Genomic DNA, 21,642 nt, shown 5'->3' with positions numbered 1-21,642 from the left:
ACACACACATGATACACACATACATACACACAGACACACATACACATACATACATACACATACACATACATATCCACATCTAGACACATACACAGACGCACATATACACAGATACATATACACACATACACACACATATACACATCCAGACACACTCACAGAGACACACACATACAGACACACAGGTATACACACAGAGACACACAATCAGACACAGACACACACATGGTACAAGGAGGCTTATTAGGATTCAACAGTTAGTTCAACCAATTATGCTAAACATTTATCATTAATTCAGAAGATTTAAACCAGGTGGTGAGATCATCTGATCTTAGCTGCTTGGAAGGCTGAGACAGGAGGAGACCAAATTTAGAATTCAAGGCAAACCTGAGTCACTTAGCAAGACCCAATTCATCTAAAAATAAAAAGTAAATGGCAAAGGGCTGGGTTATACTCTTGTGGTAGAGCCTACCCCTGACAGGAAAGGAGCCTGTGGTTGAATCCCGAGGACTGAAAGAGAAAACAGAGTGTACTCTGATTGAGACAATCAAACTACTCTTTGAAGAAAGAAAAAAACCCACAAAAAACAAAACACAAGACACAAATACAACAACAACAACAACAACAACAACAAAACTTTTGATGAACTTCACCTTTGTCTTTGACGAGATGTTGGTGAGAGGCTGAAAAGCTCCCGGAAAGAACATTGTGTTTGACGGAAAGATGCAAGACCATGTAGGAGAAGCCGAGGGAAGCCTCTGCTTTATTTTATAATGAAGAGCATAAAGGTCGTTTTATAAGCGAGTACATGTGTAAAATGAATACGTATTTAGATAAACTTCCCTTTCTTCTCTCCTGCTAGACAAGAAAAGGTTTGCGCATTTGAAAAGGAAGTTTTTTTCTCCTTCTTTCTCAGACTAGCCTTTCATAGATGCTGAACAGATGTCTGATCTCCTCTGATAGGTTTAATTGCCTTCTTGTTTGCATAGAGCAAATAGACACGACGGCAGGGTGTGTGTGTGTGTACATGTGTGTGCGCATGTGTGTACATGTGTGTGCGCGTGTGTGTCTAAGAGATAGGAAAGACATGCGGGGCAGGGGCAGGAAACTAGAGGGCAAGAGAGAAGCAGGAGACAGAAGACAAAGGAGTAAGAAAAAAAGAAGAGTCACCTGGCAGAGCGCAGCACAGACCACGGTATTCCATCACAGAGGGTCAGCTGGGGACCCTTCCCAGATCTCAGTGCAGGGCATGGTAATCCCAACACACATGCTCCGTGCTTACTATTGAGGGGTGACACAGGACTCTGATGGAGATTGATGGTCAACGATTATGTTACTTATCGTTTTCTTACTGTAACCAGACACCCAAAAAGAAGTAACTCAAAGGAGGAAGGGTTATTTGGGTTAGAGTTCAAGAGGGTATAGTTCAACCTGGTGGGGAAGGCAAGTGGCAGAAAGATGAGATGACTGGTCACACTGTCTTCATTCAGAAACCAGAGAGGATCAGAAAGTGTAGGTGGGCTGAGAAACTTCAGGTCTGCCCTGGTGGCTGACTTCTTCCAGTTAAGCCCTACCTCAAGCCCTGTCCTCAGCAGGGAGTGCAGGGTGCAAACCTGTGAGCCTTGGTTACAGGACATTGCACACTCAAATTGCAGCAGTGGATTGATGGGAAGAAAATAGGTTCCAATGGAGAACAGATAGATGGAGATGTTTGCTCATTCTAAAGCCGTTTATTTCCAGGCCCTCTTAGTGGCTAAGCGGTTTTCTGTCCATGTACTGACTTTGTTAATGTGACAAGAACAAAATATCCCATAGGGTGTAGCTTATGAAGAGTATGAATGTATTTCCTATATTCTGGAGGCTGGAAGTCGAGGGTCAAGTAGACATTTGGTAGACATTTGGCCTCAGCCTTCTGTCTACATTTGTACATGTTGGATGAGTTGAGGTAGGCTCTTTTACAAGGGAATTGTCCCACTCTGGAGTACTCTTTCCTAATGACCCTACCTCCCAATACTGCCATCTTGGTGATCAGATTTCAGCCTATGAGTCTGGGGGGTACACACATTCATGTCAGCAAAAGAGCTCCCTGTGTAAGGCTTATCACTGTTATGAAGTATGAGTCCAAGTCTTTATGATGGACACATTATGTAGCTATTCCCATATGGAGGAAAATTTATGGAGAAGGAAGGATGTCTTTTCATAGATAATTAAAAGTCCAGTAACCTATTAAGGACTTTGCCTGAGCACTGACAGGAAGGGAATGCTTCTGGCTTGAGGCTGGTTGGCTTAAAATAAGAACCTTACCTAATGGTAGGAGGGTGGTAGGGTGGACTAGGCAGGACAGTGGTGGGTGCTTCTGGAAGGGAACCTAGTCAAAGGCCCACTGATGTACGAACATCTGCGTGCTTTCAACAGATGCATTTTTGCTCTCATATTCTGTTCCCTAGTGTGTCCAGTGAGCGTTCTGCCTGTCCTTCACACAACTTGCTTGGGGTTTCTCACTTTCTCCCCCCTGTGCTCACTCTTTCCTTTCCAGCTGAGTTTTGTTAGGTGCATTGAATGAGACCCTTTGAAGAAAAGACAGAGGTCTCCGATTACTCGAGGAGGACAGTTCACAAATCAAGGGAGACTAATACTTCTTAGGCGGGCCCAGGGTTAGGAAGAAAGAGAAAGCATACTAGGAAGAGTCAGATCTCTAGTGTGTACACAGTGTCTCTGTTGAAAGTAAGATTCTGTGCTCCAAATGAATGAATGACGTCAGTCAGTGTGTATGCCAGTGTCACACCATCTCTGGCAAAGACAAATGGCTTTGTAAGCAGCAAGGACACAGTGTTAGAAATGAAAATTAAGAACTTTTTTTCCTGCAGAGCAGTCTCTCTGTTTCATCCTGGCACTTTCCATTGGTGGGAATCTGGTGCATTCTGAGATTTCAGAGGGTTGTAGCAGAGACAGCTTTCCTTCCTTCCTTCCTTCCTTCGTTCCTTCGGTCCGACCCCCCGCACTTCCATCTTCCTTCCCTTTATCCCTCCCCCCTCCTTCCCTCCCTCGCTCTCTTTCTTTCTGTATGTTTTTTTTGCCTGCATGTATGTCTGTGTACCCTGTATGTACCGTGTGCCTGCAGAGGCCAGAAGAGGACATTGGATCCCCTGGAACTAGAATGACAGATGGTTGTGAACTACCATGTTGGTGCTGGGAGTCGAACCTGGGTCCCTCTGGAAGAGTGGCCAGTGTTCTTAACCACAAGGCCTATTATTTGATTTCTTTCTAATTTTTTAATTGGATATTTTATTTATTTATATTTCAAATGTTATCTCCTTTCCCGGTTTCCCCTCGGGAAGCTCCCTATGCCATCTCCTCCCCCTACTTCTATGAAGGTCCTGGGGGGGGGGGGGGGCCCCCCCCACCTCACCACCCTGGCATTCCCCTACACTGGGGCATGGAGCCTTCACAGGACCAAGGGCCTCTCCTCCCACTGATGACCGACAAAGCCATCCTCTGCTACATATGTGGCTGGAGCCATGAGTTCATGTGTACTCTTTGGTTGGTGGTTTAGAGATGGCTCAGCTGTTAAAGGCTAGGCTCACAACCAAAAATATAAGAGGTAGCTTCTCTTGCTTCATCTGTGAGTAGAAATACTTCTGCCGGGGAAGCTGTCAGTCTTAAGTGAAACCTCTTTAATTGCTTTCACTTAAGGTGCATGAGATAACCCCACTTTTATTGTGGCTTTTATGCTGTTCTGCAGGGGTTCACTAAAGCTCCTGAGCATTGTAAAGAGTCAGCTTCCACGGTAACTAGCCAGTAACTATTAACCATTGAATGAGCCATGGCCCATTCAGTGACAGGGCCCAGAATGCTCTCGGGTAATGATAGGCACACTGATTTGCCACAGTCCTGAGGCTGAGATGAGAACACATGTGTTATTCTCAGCAGATCTTTAACTTTGAGCTGGTGAACTCCAGACATATTGCTTTCTGAGTTCTATATAGGAGGGGCCGCTATCAGTCAATGGAGGACAGTTTCTAATTAGGGTAGAATTTCTCCTGATAAATTTTGTTCTCAGCTCCACCAGTATTTGTTGAAAGAGCAAAAAAGAAAAAAAAATCCACTCTTGGGGGATATCTGGCTTTTCATACTACTGAGGCTGGAACCAAGGCTCAGGGTTTGTGTGAAGGACACAGACATGCCAGAGAGAATAGCTTCTCTGAGATTCCCTGCTTAGCAGCATTCTATTAAACTCTCTTAGGAGTAGTCATAGGTAGACAGTAGTTCATATGAGTATGCATCTAACATTCGCTTTTAATATTTGTATTATACGTTATTAGCCACTTAATTAGCATTGCCAGTTGACCTGACTGAGAAAAGCAGAGGGGTTGTAGATGTTTAAAGGCTTGTTTGGGTAAGTCACAAATGCTCAGAGAAACTGCCGCTATAAAAAAAAAAACACATAGCCATTTGCAATTCTGATCTTGATAAGATAGAAGGCTTCATCAGCTGGCAAGGTGTCAATCCGCTTTAAGCTTTGTACTTAACCCGTGATTCCTAAAAGAAGCATGACAGGAAATAGTGAGAGAATAGACCTTTTGTAGGGAGATGGACTGAGCATCTTAGTCAGAGGAGGCTATGTTCTTCTGTATTGTGAACATAATGATTTACAGATTGTTTGATTGATTCTCCAGAGAATGGCAGTTCTCACACACTAGTGGGCAAATAGATTGATAGCAAACACTTCCGTAATATGTGTAAGTTAATTGTATTTGCTCTGTGGCCCAGGTAGTAAGTGGACTTAATAGGTAAGCTTTCACTTTGTAACACCTGCCTGTGGGTTTTTAATAGCTGAGCTAGTTAGTACTCACATAGTCTAGGTACAATCTGGGAATCATTTTGTTAGTTAACCTTCTCCATTAATGAGGAGAAAATCAAGTCTTGAAGAGGTTTTTGCCATCTTCCAAAGAAGGTGAGGAGATCTGCTGTCTGGCCAATAATCTTGCAAAATCCAGGATGACTCTCGGTTGTGAGTTTAGCTTTCTTCTCCCGTCCCTCAAGTCTCATGGTGTTTACTGTCCTTGAATTGAAATCCAGCTGGTCTCTCTGTCTCTCCCCCCACCCCCGCCTTCTCTATCAGAAGGTGCCATTCACCACCTGCTGATTTTCAACCTCCTCAGTGATGAACTTCTACTATTGTCTTAGCTTGCTGCCAAGAATCAGTCTTGGAGATTTTGGTATCCCATGCTATATTTCAGACTTTCCAGTCTAGAACAGTGGCCCTCAACTCATATGTCACCAATCCTTTGGGCAAACCTCTATCTTTAAAGATGTTTAAAAAAGAAAAAGAAAGAAAAAGAAAATAACCTGGTGGTAGTGACCCATGCCTTTAATCCCAGGCCCAGGCAGACAAATCTCTGAGTTCAAAGCCAGCCTGGTATACAGAACTAGTTCCTTGGGCTGTCAGGGCTACACAGACAAACCCAGTAAGGAAGAGGAAAACAAAGAGGAAACTAATAAAGATATTTACATGATGATTCATAACAGTAGCAAAATTACAGTTATAGAATAACAACAAAAGTAATTTTATAGTTGGGGGTCACTACAGCATAAGGAGTCACAGCATTAGGAAGGCTGAGAACCACTCTTCTAGAGCAATAGGATTCACTTTCATGAGAAATAGTAGAGGAAGTCTCCTGCCATGCAGTGTATACCAGTCACAAGTGTCCTGTAGAAAGGTCTTCGGAGGTTTGTTCTGCCTTCTAGGTTGGTGGCCGGTAGGGAGGCCTTGCTCTTGCACACAGACCATAGCTCAGTCAGTCTATCTTCCCTTGTGCAGAGATCATGAGCCAAGGACAATTTTTTTCTGTTGCCCGTTCAGTGAGAATCATTATGGAACATGGAGATGCTCCAGATGTCTGAGTGCTTTTGACTTTGGAACAAGAAGAGGATGGTCAAAATTAAGCTAGCAATAGGATTGATTGGTCTCCATGATGCCCTTGGAACGACTGTGAGACTGTTAGCTCCCCAGAGTCTTCACTTTGTCTTCAGTAATGCTTAATGATAAGAAACCAACAGCTCCCACTTGTGTGCATCAGGGTTTGTCTGAGCTCCAGGTTTGTGATGGAATTTGGTGTGTGTTTGCACTGGAAGAGGCTTGCTGCTCTGTTGTTTTGTTTTCATGAGTTGGGGATCCTGTGTAAAGGTCACACTGGTTCAGAACCCTGGCTCCTGCTGCCTCATCCCTTGGCTGCTGGGAGGATTCTCTAGTTTAGATAGTCCTTAATCTTGATCTGTTTCTAATCTCACACTTACCACAGTCCACATGGACTTTATACATTTCTAGGAATCGGGACTGTGTTAGGTCCCAGCTGGGTCTTGAGATGATGAGCAGATGTGTTGTGTGAGGTCAAGTTTAACACTTGTACGTGATGTCATGAAAATACCTGTGAATGCTATTAGGGTGTATTTTACAGCGCTGTATTCTTCTGATATATCTGGTATATTTCTGCAGCTCCTATCCCCTCTCCAACCCACTTCCATTACTCTCTCTTCCAGACTGCACAGACCGTCCTGGTGGTTGTTGTGGTATTTGGCATATCCTGGCTGCCGCATCATGTTGTCCACCTCTGGGCTGAGTTTGGAGCATTCCCGCTGACCCCAGCTTCCTTCTTCTTCAGGATCACCGCCCATTGCCTGGCATACAGCAACTCCTCAGTGAACCCCATCATATACGCCTTTCTCTCAGAAAACTTCCGGAAGGCATACAAGCAGGTGTTCAAGTGCCATGTTTGCAACGAATCACCTCGCAGTGATACTAAAGAAAACAAGAGCCGGATAGATACCCCACCATCCACCAACTGTACCCACGTGTGAGGGCTTGCCGGAGCCTCCTGTCCTCCAGCTCCCATGTGTGTTAGAGGAGGACGTAGTGAATTATCAAGTAACATGGCAGCTTGTTCTCCTGACAGCAATTCCTATCATTCTAACTATAATTCCACAGCGGTAAAAAGTACTTTGATTGTTCAGGGAACTCCTGGGTCTACAGAAGAGAATTTTTTAGTTTCATTGCACTTTATAATTGTATTTATGAAGCAAAAGAAACTTCTGTGTAGTTTCTATCTCTCAAGGAATGAAAGTCCAGTAGCACTCTACAAATATGTTCTGATCTCCACAGTATAAAGCAAGTTCTGTAAAGTAGTGAAGAATATTTGAAATCCACATTTCAAAGCCAGTTAATATAGGGAAAAGTTCTTTTTTTGTTTTAAATTTTGAGAGGAGAGGTAATAGTCTAGTCTGTGCTTTAAAATACAATTGTGGGCACAGAGTAGTGAATTTTATTTTATCGAACCTTTGTGGACTGGCGCCTCTCAGGAGCCAGGGGTGGCTCATTTTCAAAGTTTGTTTCCATGGGTGTCCAGAGATCTGTCTGGGAATGTGAGACCCATCAAGTTCATCTCATGAGATCAGTGGTGACTCTACTTTGAAGCAATCTTGTGAACTTGGAGGTTTAGTATGAACTAAGCAACTCCAGGTAGTCTGATGAGGACTGCTGCAAACCTGAGTGTTGTAGTTTTAATGTTCTCTGCAAATGTGTTAGCTGTGCCTCCAAAGAATCCAGGAAACTAGTCAGCCAGTAACTTCCACAGGGTTGAGAACTGGACAAAACTTAGCCACGTGGCTGATATTCATGCCACATGGAGAAAGCAGGAGAGATGTTTGATTCAGAATGACTGAAGACAAAGGTATTCTGTGGGAGAATAGATCCACACAGGGACGTCCTGCCTTATGCAGATGTGTACCAACAAATGTCTAATGATTGTTTCCCCAAATATTAGTCCCTAGAGCAATGTTAACTTAGAATTAAAATCATCACCACGTGACTTACAAATGTAACTTTCACGACAAATTTCATATTTATTTATACTTATCATAGGAAAATGCTGTGAAAATCCTAAGTTGTCCTATCTTAGAAGAATAATGTTTAGATTTAAGACGTTGATAATATTTTAGGAGGTAGGAAACAAAGCAAGACACTTTAAGAAAAATATCAAAAAGGGTATTGTGTCTGTGCCAAATCAGGACTCCTTATGAAACATCTAATTTAGGTTAAAAAAATGTAAACTTCTGGCACGTTGACTTTTCTAGCTCATCCATTTATTTTCGTGACTACATCCCTGGAAACAGTGTTTGCATTTGCAAAGGCCTAAGTCAGACTCTGGATGGAAATGGGGAAACTGTTGGAATCCTGGGGTATGAAGAGTTTTCAGTGGGGCAGGACATGTATGCTGGTGTTGCTGGGTGTTTTAAAGGGAATTGTAGACCCTTTGTATGGATTCTTTTTGATTGCACTTTATTTAATACAGGAGCAGAAATACCTTATCTAGAAAAAGATACCTCCTGTGATTGGGGGAATCTGAAGCTGTCATTGTGAAGGTATGTCGTTGGCATACCTTCTTCATTTACACTGTCCACAGAGGCGCTTGGTCAAACCTGTATGTGAGATTTCCTGTGCTCTAAGAGTTCCTTATTCTCTTCTGGTCAGAGGCATCATAGACGAAAGCCAACACTATGGCCTTGAGGCAAGGCTTATTTAGAAGGCATGTTGGGATGAATGTTGGCCACAGGTGTTCACACACCCGTAAGGCTTGGTCTTGCCCAGACAGCAGCATCTAAAGGTCAGGACTACAGCAAGAATGTGACAGTGTGTACCTGCAAACCCCAAATTAGCTAAAGATCCATTCAAACTGCTCCTGCTCCCGGAAGATGCTTCTTGTAGACTGTCATTCTAACTGTTTTCTCTTCCCTTGTGCTTGACTGTATTTCTAAAACAACTTAGAATCCTGACTGTAGCTACTTCCTGGGAAGATGGGAGACTGAAAGCTCTGGAAGGTGTTCCTATGACCTGGGGCAGATAAGTCACCCTGATGAGTGCAGCAAGAGCCCACACGTGTCAATCTTCTTCTTCTTCCTGGTAAGTGATTACAAAGGTCAGTTTGGAGGCAGTGGATGATGGTGACCTCCCCGACACAAGGACATTTCCTGCAGCCTGGTGGAAGAAGAAATGTGCAGGCCTTTAAAGCAGGGCCAGCTGTCTGCAGAGCTCTGCTTTCTAGGGTGTTACAGAGAAAATTGATGTTTTTCGACTACAAGCTTTTCTGCTGCAGTTCTCTGAGGCAGCTGTTATTTTGTGGATCTTTACTTCATGCAGAGACGGACTTGGATATATTTAAGTAACTGGAATGTTTGCTGTTACACACACACACACACACACACACACACATACACATGTGCACACACTTTCGACCACAAATGTATTCCAGCAGTGCAGGAGCCTGAGGCCCCCTTCTGAATATTATAGTCAAATTATTGTTGCTTTTAACTAAATTGTTCTATTTACACATTGGGAGTAGAACAGTTTCCTGTCTCCCTTTGTCCATTTTCTGTACATTTATCCTCTTGTCTCAGCTTCCTGCCTCTTTTTACACAGTTAATCCCACCTCCCCCAGATATGACAGGGTAGAGCAGAGCGAGCTGGCTGGGTTCATGAGTCATGCAGGGCCTGGAACTTATGATTCAATTTCAAATCAGAATGGGGTGGGTCACTGTTCTACCCACCTCTCAGGTGCACAGAGGTCCAGCTGTGATAATTTCACTCTGCTGACTGAAACCACAGGTCATGCTGCTGCTGACAGGAGAGGACCACCCACCTAAATACCCGCTTCCTTCCGTACTGGGCTACAGAGCCCCTTAGCACCCCGTGCTTGTGATAAAACCACAAGAACCATGGGTGTGTGGCTGCATGATGCTCTCAGCTTTAAGGGAGTTGTGACATACGTATGTGTGCATCACAAAGCATGGCGACTGGAGAAATGCATGGCTGGGTTATTTGCTGAGGAAACTCAGCTACCCAGCATGCTCCAGTTCCCATCCGTGTTGGCTGAAAATGTTTCTCATGGTTTCAGTTTGTAAGTGGCTGTCTAGGGAAGTGAGTCAGATCCTCGGCCGTTCAAGAGTTGAACACCAGGTTTCTTCTTGATGACGCGTTAATAACTTGTCTAGTTAGCACTTCGTTTATTATGCTGGTCATAGGCAGCAGGTGGCCATGGAGGCTCACCATCACTAATTGGCTGGCAAATGTAACCATATCTGGGTTAAAGCAATAGCATATTTGAGGATTTTCCCTGTGGGAAGTGAAAAGGTTGAGTGCAAAGAACTGTTTAAAAGGCGTCTCTGTGTTGTGGGTGCAAGCTGCTTCTGCATGAGGCAAGCCCATTTCAAGTCACACATTAGTCAAGATGTCCTGTTGTTTTCTTGTGCACATATCATGTCTTTGATTATACATGCTGGCTTCTCAGTGTGACAGGATCAGATGTGGTTCTGCAGGTCTGAGGTAATCCTGTCTATGAGGGTGTTCTGAAGCATTAATTAGCAGGCCTGAACATTGACTCCTTCACAGCCTTGGTGGCTGGCTGTGTCCTGGCAGCCATATTGCTGGCCCCATGAGCATCCTGGGCTCTTGAGGGCTATTCTGGGCACAATGACAGTAGTATGAACATGTGAGTGAGGGAGGAGAGGGGGAGGGGGGCGAGCTTTCCACCTCTACATGCCGTGTGGAAACGACCCCATCTAGACCATCTGAATCTACACAGCAGTGGCTGGGGCTGGCAGATTGAACAGCTGCATGACAGCCCATACTGTTGCTGAGGCTTATGATATCACCTTGGGAGGAAAGTGTGATCTTTCTGCTGAAGAACAGACTTCAGGACACTGTAGGCTGTGCTGTCTGGCTTCAGATTCATAGAAGTTAGAGAAATCAAAGTATTGAAAAGACAGATAACCCTAGTTGACTGAACTTCAAGTTTTGTAGGTTTCTTTGGGATAAAGTCTCCTGTAGCACCGAATTTTCAAAGATTAGATACTGATCATTAAATCTGGCTTATTCATGTGTCAGCCTCAGGGACTGTGAAGCCTTTTCTCTCCCTGTTAGCTTGTTTTGGGTATTGAAGCACCACTGCTCAGCCCCATGGTGACAAAGGCCTGCCTGACTGAAGTTGTAGGTAACCCTTCCATTTAATATCAGGGTGGAGCCACCTTCTCAGAGCACAGTTGACCACGTGGCCACCTGCCATTGTGCCCTACGAAGGGAGAGATTTGCTACTGACAGAACTTAGTGCCCGTCCTGGAGCTTCTGAGGGGATTCCAGGAATCAAGATCCTGGGATTCCTCAGGATCCATGGGATAGAGGGCACAAAGCCTTGCTGAACTGCTTAGGAAACCCCAGGTGGACCGTATGGCTTTCTTCTGAGAGTCTGCCCTTCTGCGGAGCTCCCTGGGGTCTGAGAACCATGGGAAGACAGTGATGTGTGTGTGTGTGTGTGTGTGTGTGTGTGTGTGTGTGTGTGAAGTTGTTGGATAAGTAGCTTCTACTTCCTCAGTCTAGTAGATGAGTATAGTTCAGCCAAGCACAGACATCTATGGACAATCTCTTGAGGAGGGAACAGCCAACCCAAGCAGCGTGCTGCTGTTCCTGTCTACGTGCGTGAATTTCTCATCCTTCTTTAGTTGCTGCCTCGCAAACGCTCTCTCACAAATGCTCTCTCCTATGCTTCTCTCAGCTATAGCCACATCCCCTCCCTTGAATGTGTCTTGCCTGTGTGGAGGGGTACTGGGGCTTGGCTACGTCTTCCATGCCATCATCATCAGGATTCTTCTTGGCTATCCCAGCAATAATCAGTTTTTAAACAGATACGTGTGAGAAATGTAGACTTCGGAAGTAGACTGTTTCTATCACAGACCACAGGTAGTTAATCAATTTTTTCCCGATTAGATTGCACCAGAGCAGGCCAGACAGGGTAGAAATGGCATTCCTCAGGTGATTTGCTACTGACAGAACTTAGTGCCAGCTTCTGAGGGGATTCTAGGAATCATGATCCTGGGGTTCCTCAGGATCCATGGAATAAATGATCCATGTCAGCAGTGAGGTCTTGAGAGGGCCACAGGTCTGAGAACCCATTTCTGGTGTGTTGGTTGTATGTTGTTCTGAAGTGCTGTGACTCTGGAGGAGGTGTACTGGCAGAGGACTGTGGTCTCCGCTCCAGAGCTTGCCTCCTGGGTCAGCAATGGTCTCCTGGGCGAGCCCTATCACGCTGTGTTCCGGAGAGCCCAGATTTCTCTTCCTATCACTGGATCCACCTCTCTAAAGACACTCCAGTCAGTGACTGAGTTTCCAGAGCTCCGTGAACTTCTCAGGTTCTATGTGCCTGACCTGTGAGAGCCATGCTCACTGCAGGGAGGAGGGTGGTGGGAGGACTCCTTTTGGGTCTACATGTCCTTGGCAAGTTATTACTTGGGGTATGGTATTCTTATCGTCTGTAAAGGAAGGTTCTAGAAAAGATATCTCAAACTTGGAATGATTTGGGAAGTCCAAATAGACCTGCTCCCCCTTTCCTGGGGGCAGAGGGTCTCAGGTTTCATGCAGGAGTTGAGGAACTCAGAGTGTGGGTCCTTCCGGCTTCATCCTGTGGGATAGGCAACCTATGGCACTTTTTGTGGTGTTCATGCTGGTGACCTCTAAGTCACAGGTAGAGAGCTACTTCATGGTTTATGAGAGGGTAAAAGGGGAACCTAGACATCTGAGTGTGTGATATAAGGCTTCTAGGATTTAGAACCATGAGTTGTCACAGGATTTAAATCACTGGGAATTTCTACCATTTGCATTGATCAGACTCTGTAACCGTTCAGGTACTGGCACTGAGGTAGCCCCAGAAACACAGGGTTTCCAGAACCTTACTGACTGCAGGAATTTGACAGCCCTTCTTCAAAAGAAGGCTTTCATGGCAAGGGCCCTGTTACTCCCTATCCTAACACAAAAGCTTAAAGTGATGTTCACAGTCCTTACATAAGGAATTCTGAAATCAACGTCTTCACTCACTGTTAATTAAATACATGCATGTCTTTGCCTCTATTATTATCTCCAAGAGATAAATATAACACTGCCTGTAGTTCTCTATAGTTAAAGGTTTTAGTTAAGTAAATAGTAAAAGTAAAGAAAAAAATGTGTGTATGCTGTACTTTGCCTCTTCCTGATGACACTGCTTAAATGCTGCTATCGAACACTGGTGTGAGTTGCCTGGTGCCTGATGCTCTTGTCCTTGTTCCTTAAGGAGTTGTCAATCAAATGTATCTCATAACAACAACCTAGCATGAATGCCAATAAACTTATAAAGCAAAAATACCAAAAATTCAGAGTCTATGTTCATGCACTTAAGCCAAACCAAATCCATCCGTCATCTTTCCACGCTCGCGTTCTGGCATGGAATCTGTACTTTGTGATGTGAACCAATTTTCTTTAAGTCAAAATAAAATTTGTTCTTTGAAGTGTTCTCATTGGAGTAAACTCTCTCCCTGCAACTAGATTGAAATTGTGTCTTTTTTTTTTTAAGTTTGAGAACACGAAGAAAATCTGTTGAAGTGGGTTGGCTTCATTAGTACCGTATGCTCCATGTCATAGCCATGGAAACTTGATTCCTGTGTCTGTAAAGATTTCCTTAGTTTTCTCTCGTCTTTATTATTTCACCTTCTTTATCTTTACTTTTGGTTTCCTCTTTTGTAAACTATTTTTGTTATTTTTAATTATATGCATTCAACTGTGTGTGCTTGTATGTGCGTGTGTGTGTGTGTATGTGTGTGTGTATGGGTGTGTGTATGTGCACGTGTGTATGTGTGTGTGTATGGGCATGTAGGTGTCCATGGGACCCCCTCATTGGCTATACATAAATAGCAAGAGGTCATTCCTGATATCATATGTATAGAAGCAGCACCAAGCAGATGGAACAGTTTACATACATGTAGTACTATATATGAAAGCAAAAGAGGCTATGATTTTAGGAGAGTATAGTGGTGGTTGCAAGAGAGAACACAGGAGAAGTTGTAGGGTGGAAAGAAATGGGAAGAAATCATGTCCTTATATTTTAATTTAAAAGTCACTACAAAAGATCAGTGCTTTTTCCAACTCTTCCTTTCCCTCATTCAGTTTTGATCACTATTTCTCTATTTTATGAAAAATTGCTTTTCATTATAACCTTAACTATGTACACAGATACAAACTGATATACTGTTTGCTAATAGAGGTTTTTCTTTCACTTTGGGTAAACCATCTCTTGGCCCTTTTTGTATGTTGAACGCTGTGTTTTGACTCACTTATGCATCAGGATGCAGGTCCTAAGAGGATGTTTTTATTGACAATGATTGAATACATTTATGAGGTTCACTGTGGTGTTTTGATGAGTGAACACATATAATGATCCAGTCAGGACACAAAGCGTATCCACCCATCACACGTTTATCTTTTTGTAATATAGTAGGTTTGTTGTTGTTGCTGTGATAAAATATCCTGACAAAAACAACTTGACTTTGTTACTTTTTAATTTCTGTGACAAGTCACCACTACTGAGTCAAGTTACAGAAGGACGAGTTTATTAGGGATTTCAGAGGGTGAGTCCATGACCAACAGGGCCGAGAGCCTGGCAGCGGGCAGGCAGGCATGGCACTAGAGCAGTAGCTGAGCGCTTACATAGGATCCGTAAGCAGAAGGCAGAGAGCTTCTGGGAATGAGGTGGGCTTTTGAAACCTTAAAACCTACACCCTAGTGACACATCTACTCCAAAAAAGGCCATATCTCCTAATTCTTCCTAAACCATCCACCAACTGGGGACCAAGTATTCAATCATATGAACCTATGGGCGCTGTTCTCATTCAAAATATCATACAATTTAAGGAGGAACGGGTTTATTTTGGTTTACAGTTACAGAGGGCTGGAGTCACTCATGATGGGGAGGACATGGGGACAGGCAAGGGAGAGATCATGGTAGAAGCAGGAAGCTGGCTGATGACTCTGCACCGATACTTTGGAATGGGAATAAGGATGGGAAGTGGCTTTAGGGTATAAGCTCTCAAACCCCTGATGACATACTTCTTTCACTTAGGCCCCACCTCCTGAAGGTTCCATAACCCTTCTAAACAGTGATACCAACTGAAGATTAAGTGTTTAAACACATGAGCCTATAGGGGACGTCTCATATTGAGACCACCACACCCATGTATGGGCTTGCTGGATAATATACTGATTCTATTTAAAATTGTGTGAGGAACCTCATATCCACGCTCTGTTAAGGTGAAAGGGATGTTAGTGATCCCTGAGCTTGGCTATTTCCAAACTTTTGAAGAGATAAAGAAGTATATTTTCTATATAAATCACCCCGCAATTACACCTGGGACTAACTGTGCTTTTGGGATAACATGTTTTCATTCAATTTCTTTTTTTTATTGGATAATTTTTCATAAATACAACGTGGCAAAGATGACATTGCCTGATGGCTTGTGGTACAAAAATAGAAGCTTCTGGAAGTGAATCCTTGATCCCTTTAGACCATCAATCAAAAATTTCAAGCATTGGTATGTACCATGTCAAGTTCTCTAATTGCATACACCATGCCAGGCACTAGCAGGGCAAGTTTGAATGTGATACATGGTTCTTGTCCCCAGTGAATGGAATGAGGAAGCTGCCTGTGATACATTTAGCTGGTGGCATCCTCAGCATATTTGGCTTTTAGAAACTTAATGAATCTTCCTTCACCCTCAACAAAAAGCATAATAATGATTGTACGTTTTCCGTGTCTAAGTCACAGGAAAGGAGCAAGGGTCAAGGCCATAGTTTGGCCTGACTCTAAGTATCTGAATTCAATACACAAAAGCATGGCAAAACCCTGAGAGATGAAACGATACAGACACAACTTCTGAAATGGGTTGTATCACCTTTACCCACACAGCTTGAGAAAATAGAAACCGAAGCTGCAGACAGATGTGTTATTATAGATGGCAGAGGCAAGACATCTGTTTTCAGTAAGTCCGGAAGAGGTCCCAGTGCTTGGAGGCCTCTGAGAATTCTGGAAGGTTTTAAAAAATGTACCTATCCATTAAGGGCATCCATTGAAAAAAGTAGAAGAAAAATAAGTAATTGGACTTAAATTCTAAAAAGCCTCTTCCTCTTTCTTAGCAAGAATTATTGGAAAGAAGCTTTGTTTTGTTTTTCTACCTGAGAAAATGAACTAGATTTACAGCAATCTAGAGAGGGTTTAGTAAGACAGAAAAACATCCAAAATTTAAGAGGCAGAACAGAGAGACTTATGGGACCTTCTGCTTCCTTAACAAGTCATCTCTGAAAACTGATAGCTCATGTTCTGAGGATTAGAGGGAGCAGAGCAGGGATTAAGCTATCTCATAGCCTGTCCTTGTCTTTTCTTGTGACAAAAGCCACGTAAGGAAAGCGTTTGTTCTATCTCACAGTTCAAGGTACATCCCACCATGGTAGGTGTAATGGGTTGAATGAGATTAGTCCCCATAGGCCCATACATTTGAATGTTTGTTCCCCAGGTGTTGGACTGTTTAGGAAGGATTAGGAGATGTGGCCGGGTTGGAGGAGGTGTGTCACTGGTAGTGGGCTTTGAGTGAGTGAGCTTTTTTAGAAAACTCATTCTATCCCCAGTTAACTCTTTCTGCCTACAACTCATGGGTCAATATGAACTCTCAACAACTACTAGAGTGCCATGTCTGTCTGGTGCCATGCTCTCTGCCATCATGGTCACAGACTAAGCCTCTGCAGCTGTAAGCAAGCCTCCAATTAAATGCTTTCGTTTATAAGTTGTCACATTCATGATGTCTCTTCACAGCAATAGAACAGTAACTGTGGTAGTGGACAAGGAGCTTCAAGCAGCTGCTCACAGTGAACCCTCAGTCAAGACTCAAGAGCTACAAATGCTTTCAAGTTGACCTCCTGTGAACTCCAGCTATAAGTGCTGCTCTCTGAAAGAGCATTTGTGAAAAGCTTTCTTGTTGTATCTGCCTGAAGCAATTCAGGAGAAGCTGAGGAATAAGATGTAGCTATGGTTTGGTTGGTTTGTTTCAGAAGAGTGATAGAAGTTTTATGAGGTAAGCCTTGGTACCAGATGAATGAGTCAGTGGGGCATTGCCTTCAAGAAGGATACTGGGAGCCTGGTTAGTTTTCTAGGAGTGAATGTTGTGAAGGAGTGAGCTTGACATCCCTTGTGCTTTAACTTCCTGTCTCATTGAGTTGTGCCTCTCGCAGTGCCTGCTATTGTGATATCAAGATACAGTCAAAGGAATCCTTGCCAGAGCTGCTACTATCTGGTCTGGACAAAGTAATTAGATATATTTGCCGTATAAGCTATCCAGTCTCGGGTATATTGTTGTATTAACAATGGAAAAATGAACTAGTGCAAATGCTTACGAATGCCTAGCAACGCTCCGAGATGCCTGGGTATAGAAGGCCATGCCCATGTACAGTGCTGATTGCAGAGACAGTGCTGTGTATGAGCTCGGAGATCAGAAGACAACGAAGACAGCTGGACAAGCTCTCCCTTCGAGCTGATCTCAAGGCTCTGAGTAAGCAGTATGTGATGGTTAAGGCAGAGTTGTAAACTACCTGGCTGAATATCAGAGGTGCGATCAGAGTCCCTGGAAAGGGAAGCAGGAGATTTATTAGTCCTACATGTCTAAAGAAATATCTGAGGGAGGGCTCTGTGAGGTGAAAGATTATTTATAAAATGAACTTAGAAAAACGAGTGAAAAATAGCTATAAAAGTTAACAACTACCAAAACCAACTTTGGGAGGAAGATTGACTCTCCAGAGTTGCTGTGTCATATTATTCAAAATGTCTTTTTTGCTTTTAACATCTTTATTTATTCTTCTCCCATACAATGCATCCTGACCACAGCTTACCCTCCCTCCACTCCTCAAGTTCTTTTCCTACCTCAGTTCTCTGCACCCCCAATCCACTCCTCTTCCCACTCAGACTTCTCCCATAAAAGAACAGGCCTCCCAGGGACATCAACAAAAGTCACAGCAAGATAAGGCACAAACTCTCACACTGAGGCTGGGCAAGGCAACCCAGTAGGAGGGAAAGGATCACAAGACCAAGTGAAAGAGTCAGAGATACCCCTACTCCCACTGTCAGGAGTCCCCCAAATACCAATCCAACAACCATAATATATATGCAGGGATCTGCAGCTCCCTATTTATTTATTTGCAGCTTCAGCCATGAGCCAGGCTTAGTTGAGGGGTGGAGAAAACTCTCTCAGTGTCCTCCAACCCTCTGGCTCCCACGATCCCTCCTCCCTGTCTTCCCTGGGGTTCCATAGGGAGGGATCTGATGGAGAGCTCCAGCCTGGACTCTCTGTTCATAATATTTTGCTCGATACTCTCTTCATCTTTCCGCTCTCATCAAAATGTCTACTTTTCAAACTACAAGAACAACAAGAAAAACAACCAAAAAATAAGCAGCAGCAGCAACAACAACAGCAGCAGCAACAACAACAACGATAAATCCAAAATGCCCAAACAAATGAGGTAAGTATGCAATAAAAATGAAGAGCTATATATGGGGAAAAAACAACAAAACAAAACAAAACAAAAAACAGTCCAAGCCATCCTTGATAATGGCCAGGCATATGGCTCTCTAAAAGGAAGCTATTTTTAAAATAATATTTGTATTAGTTCACTAATTTAGTAGATAGATACAATGCATTTTGATGATTTTCACTGAGGATTTTATCTATGGATACAATGTATTTTGATGATGCTCATCACCACAGCTTCCTCTAACTCTCCAAGATCTATCCCTGGCCTCCTTATCTCCCTCAGAACTTCACGTACTGTTTTTATAACCCACTGTGCCCGTATACCCATGGGTGCGACACTATCATCTGGAGTTGATCCACCTTCCAGAGGCCACATAACCCCTCTGTTGTCAATAGCCTTTCAGCTAAAGTTGGGGTCTTTGAGTCTTGGCCCCATATTGGAATGTTGACTGGTCTTTGTAGGCAGCTACAGCTGCTATGGAGCACATGAGTACAACTATTTTTACTTTTTGAGATACTATTTATTTTTTCACTATATTACCTTTGTTGGTTTTCAAGCTTTTTGGCTCAAGTGAACCTCATGAGTGAATGTCCTGAACAGCTAGGACAGCAGACACACCACCATAGCTTAGACTAAGACTTGAAGTGTGCCTTTTAAAGTAGATTCAAAGATGTGAAAGAGGTGATGCTCGAAGAGACAAATACCTGGGTGATATCGCATGAAGTAGAGAATGTTGGGGAAAATGATAGAAATGATAAAGGAAGCAAACAGAGACTATGAAGTAGAAAAGCATCCCACATAAAAGGGAAGCCTTGCTAGATGGGGGAAGGAGATCAGAGCCTCGGAGTAAACAATCAGTGAACTTGATACAAGGTCAGTTCAGATAACCAAGTCTAAGAAACAGAAAGAATGAATGAAGTAACTGAATGAGCTTTCGGAGACTTGAAACCCACACGTACTGTGAGGTGAGGAACATGGGTGGGTTGTGGGGTTGACTGTGTTTGTGTGGATAGATGTGTCTGAAGATGTAGAGACATTGGCAGAAAAATCCTATAAGATTTGAAGGGACCAGGAAACATTTCTCTCTCTTTCCTCTTTCCTCTTTTTTCATTTTTGGTTTTCTTGTGGGGTGTGTGTGTGTGTGTGTGTGTGTGGTGTATGTGTGTGTATATGTTTGTATGAGTGTGTGTATGAGTGTGAGTGTGTGTGTGTGTGGTGTGTGAATATGTTTGTGTGTGTGTATGAGTGTGTGTATGAGTGTGAGTATGTGTGTGTGGTGTGTGTATGTGTGTGTATATGTTTGTGTGAGTGTGTATATGAGTGTGTGTATAAGTGTGTGTATATGAGTGTGTGTATGAGTATGTGTGAGTGTTTGTATATGAGCATGCATGTATGTGTGTGTGAGTGTACTTGAGTGTGTGTGTATGTGTGTATGTGTGTCCATGACTGTGTTTTTGGAACCACACAATAGACAGAAAGACCAAATATCAGCACCAGAGTCCTAACTAACATCTTAAAGGATGATAAAACACCTTGGATTGAAAGCTACAGAGAAACACTCAAGAAATCAACATATTGCTGTTAGAATTGCCTGCTGACTCTGCACCCTATCTTGGGTTGTCAAATCACTGAAGAGCTACCCAGAGAAATCTCTGTTCTCTGCATAGCTCCTTTGTGATGGAGGGCTGCCTAAGAGGCCACCTTGATATTGATTTAGAAAGAGGTATGTTTTGGAGGTTGATTACTTTTGCCTTGTGTTAGACATGAACAAACAACCCCCAGCCCAAACTCCTTCATGGGAGACCTTTGTCCTTGAATCAACACTTGTGAATTATTTTCTATCACACAAACCCTGTGGTTGGAGAAGCAGGCCTCTGTCTGAAAAGATCTTTAAATCCTAAAGTGCAATTTCCTTCAGCAAGGAAGAGCCAAGGACATTTGTGCTTTGTTTAGTTTACATTTGTTTATTTTGCTGAGTATTGCCTAGTTTGAACTTTTAGAACGCTGGTTTGTCAAGAATGATTTTAAGAACCTTGCATGTGTTTGGGCCATAAAAAACTTCCATTTTCCAAGTACATTGGGCAGGCACATCTGTCTCGACTTTATCACAACTAACATGGAGGCAAATCTCATATTTTTATGGTTTCTGACTATTCCAGTGACAGGAGTAGCCTTTACTTAGATATTGCAGTGTTAGAATACCATAACTACACAGTTTGCTCTTGCTGTGAGTCAAAATGTCACACTACAAAATGCATCAGGTAGTTTGCTCTTTGAGGCTCACTGGGATGACCGGGGAAAGTTATGGTAACTACAGAATGTTCGAGCGTGAAGTGCTTGCCACTGTTACAACTGGCAGATGGGAGACGCTCACGTACCTCGCATCTTAGCCTCTTTTCCTATGTCTGTCATAAAATGCCCTGACCAAAGCAACTTAGGGAAGAGAGGGCTTATTTGGGCTCACAGCACATCATGAAGCCAGAGCTTAAGGCAGCTGGTTGTAGCATATCCCACAAACAGGAAGCAGAGACAGTTGAAGGCAAGCTGCTGTTCAGCTTGTTTCCTCCATTTTCTACCGTCCAGATCCTGGCCAGGAAATGGTGCTACTCACAGTGGGTGGGTCTTCCTGTTGTGTTTTATAAAAAAGAAGAGGAAGCCAGGAATATGTTTGGTAGGTGCAGGTGATGAGGGAGAGGGGAGCTGGGAGGGAGTGCCTCTGTGGGCCCATGCTGAGGCTTCCCTTCACCCTGAGGTACCAGCCATAGGATGGATATAGTATGAACTAGTTTATTTAGGGCATAGGGAGGAGAGTTGAGGTTGTAGAGACAGTGAAAGGCAGAGAAAGACACACACACACACACACACACACACACCACAGAGAGAAAGGGGGGTAGGGAGGGAGAGAGAGAGAGAGAAGGAGAGGGAGGGAGAGGAGAGGAGAGGAGAGGAGAGGAGAGGAGAGAAGAGGAGAGGAGAGGAGAGGAGAGGAGAGGAGAGGAATAGAGGCTGGCCATGAACATGTGGAGAGAGAAGGGGGAGGGGAATGGGGAGAGAAGGAGGAGGGCAAATAGCCCCCTTTATAGTGAGTTAGGCATACCTGGCTGTTGCCAGGTAACTGTGGGGCAGAGCCTAGAAGGAATGCTAACACTTCCCACCTCAATTAAGGCATGCAAGATATCAGGCATGCCCAATCCAGAGGCACAAATCCCAGGTGATTCTGG

The 21,642-nt window shown here is 43.6% G+C and overlaps 1 protein-coding gene across 1 annotated transcript in view; it reads left to right on the top strand.

The window, feature by feature from the left end:
- Window positions 1–7,878, top strand: part of Galr1 (galanin receptor 1) — a 14,784-nt gene extending 6,906 nt beyond the window's left edge. The window contains exon 3 of the mRNA XM_028768985.1: window positions 6,541–7,878. Within this exon, the coding sequence (XP_028624818.1) occupies window positions 6,541–6,858 (318 nt within the window). The 3' untranslated portion in view covers window positions 6,859–7,878. The remainder of the gene's footprint in view (window positions 1–6,540) is intronic.
- The last annotated feature ends 13,764 nt before the right edge of the window (window positions 7,879–21,642 follow it).

The sequence above is a fragment of the Grammomys surdaster genome, unplaced genomic scaffold (genome assembly GCF_004785775.1).
Source record: "Grammomys surdaster isolate TR1022 unplaced genomic scaffold, NIH_TR_1.0 189, whole genome shotgun sequence".
NCBI lineage: Eukaryota > Metazoa > Chordata > Mammalia > Rodentia > Muridae > Grammomys > Grammomys surdaster.
The sequence above is the reverse complement of the archived record's forward strand: the minus strand, read 5'-3'. Positions and strand labels throughout refer to the sequence as shown.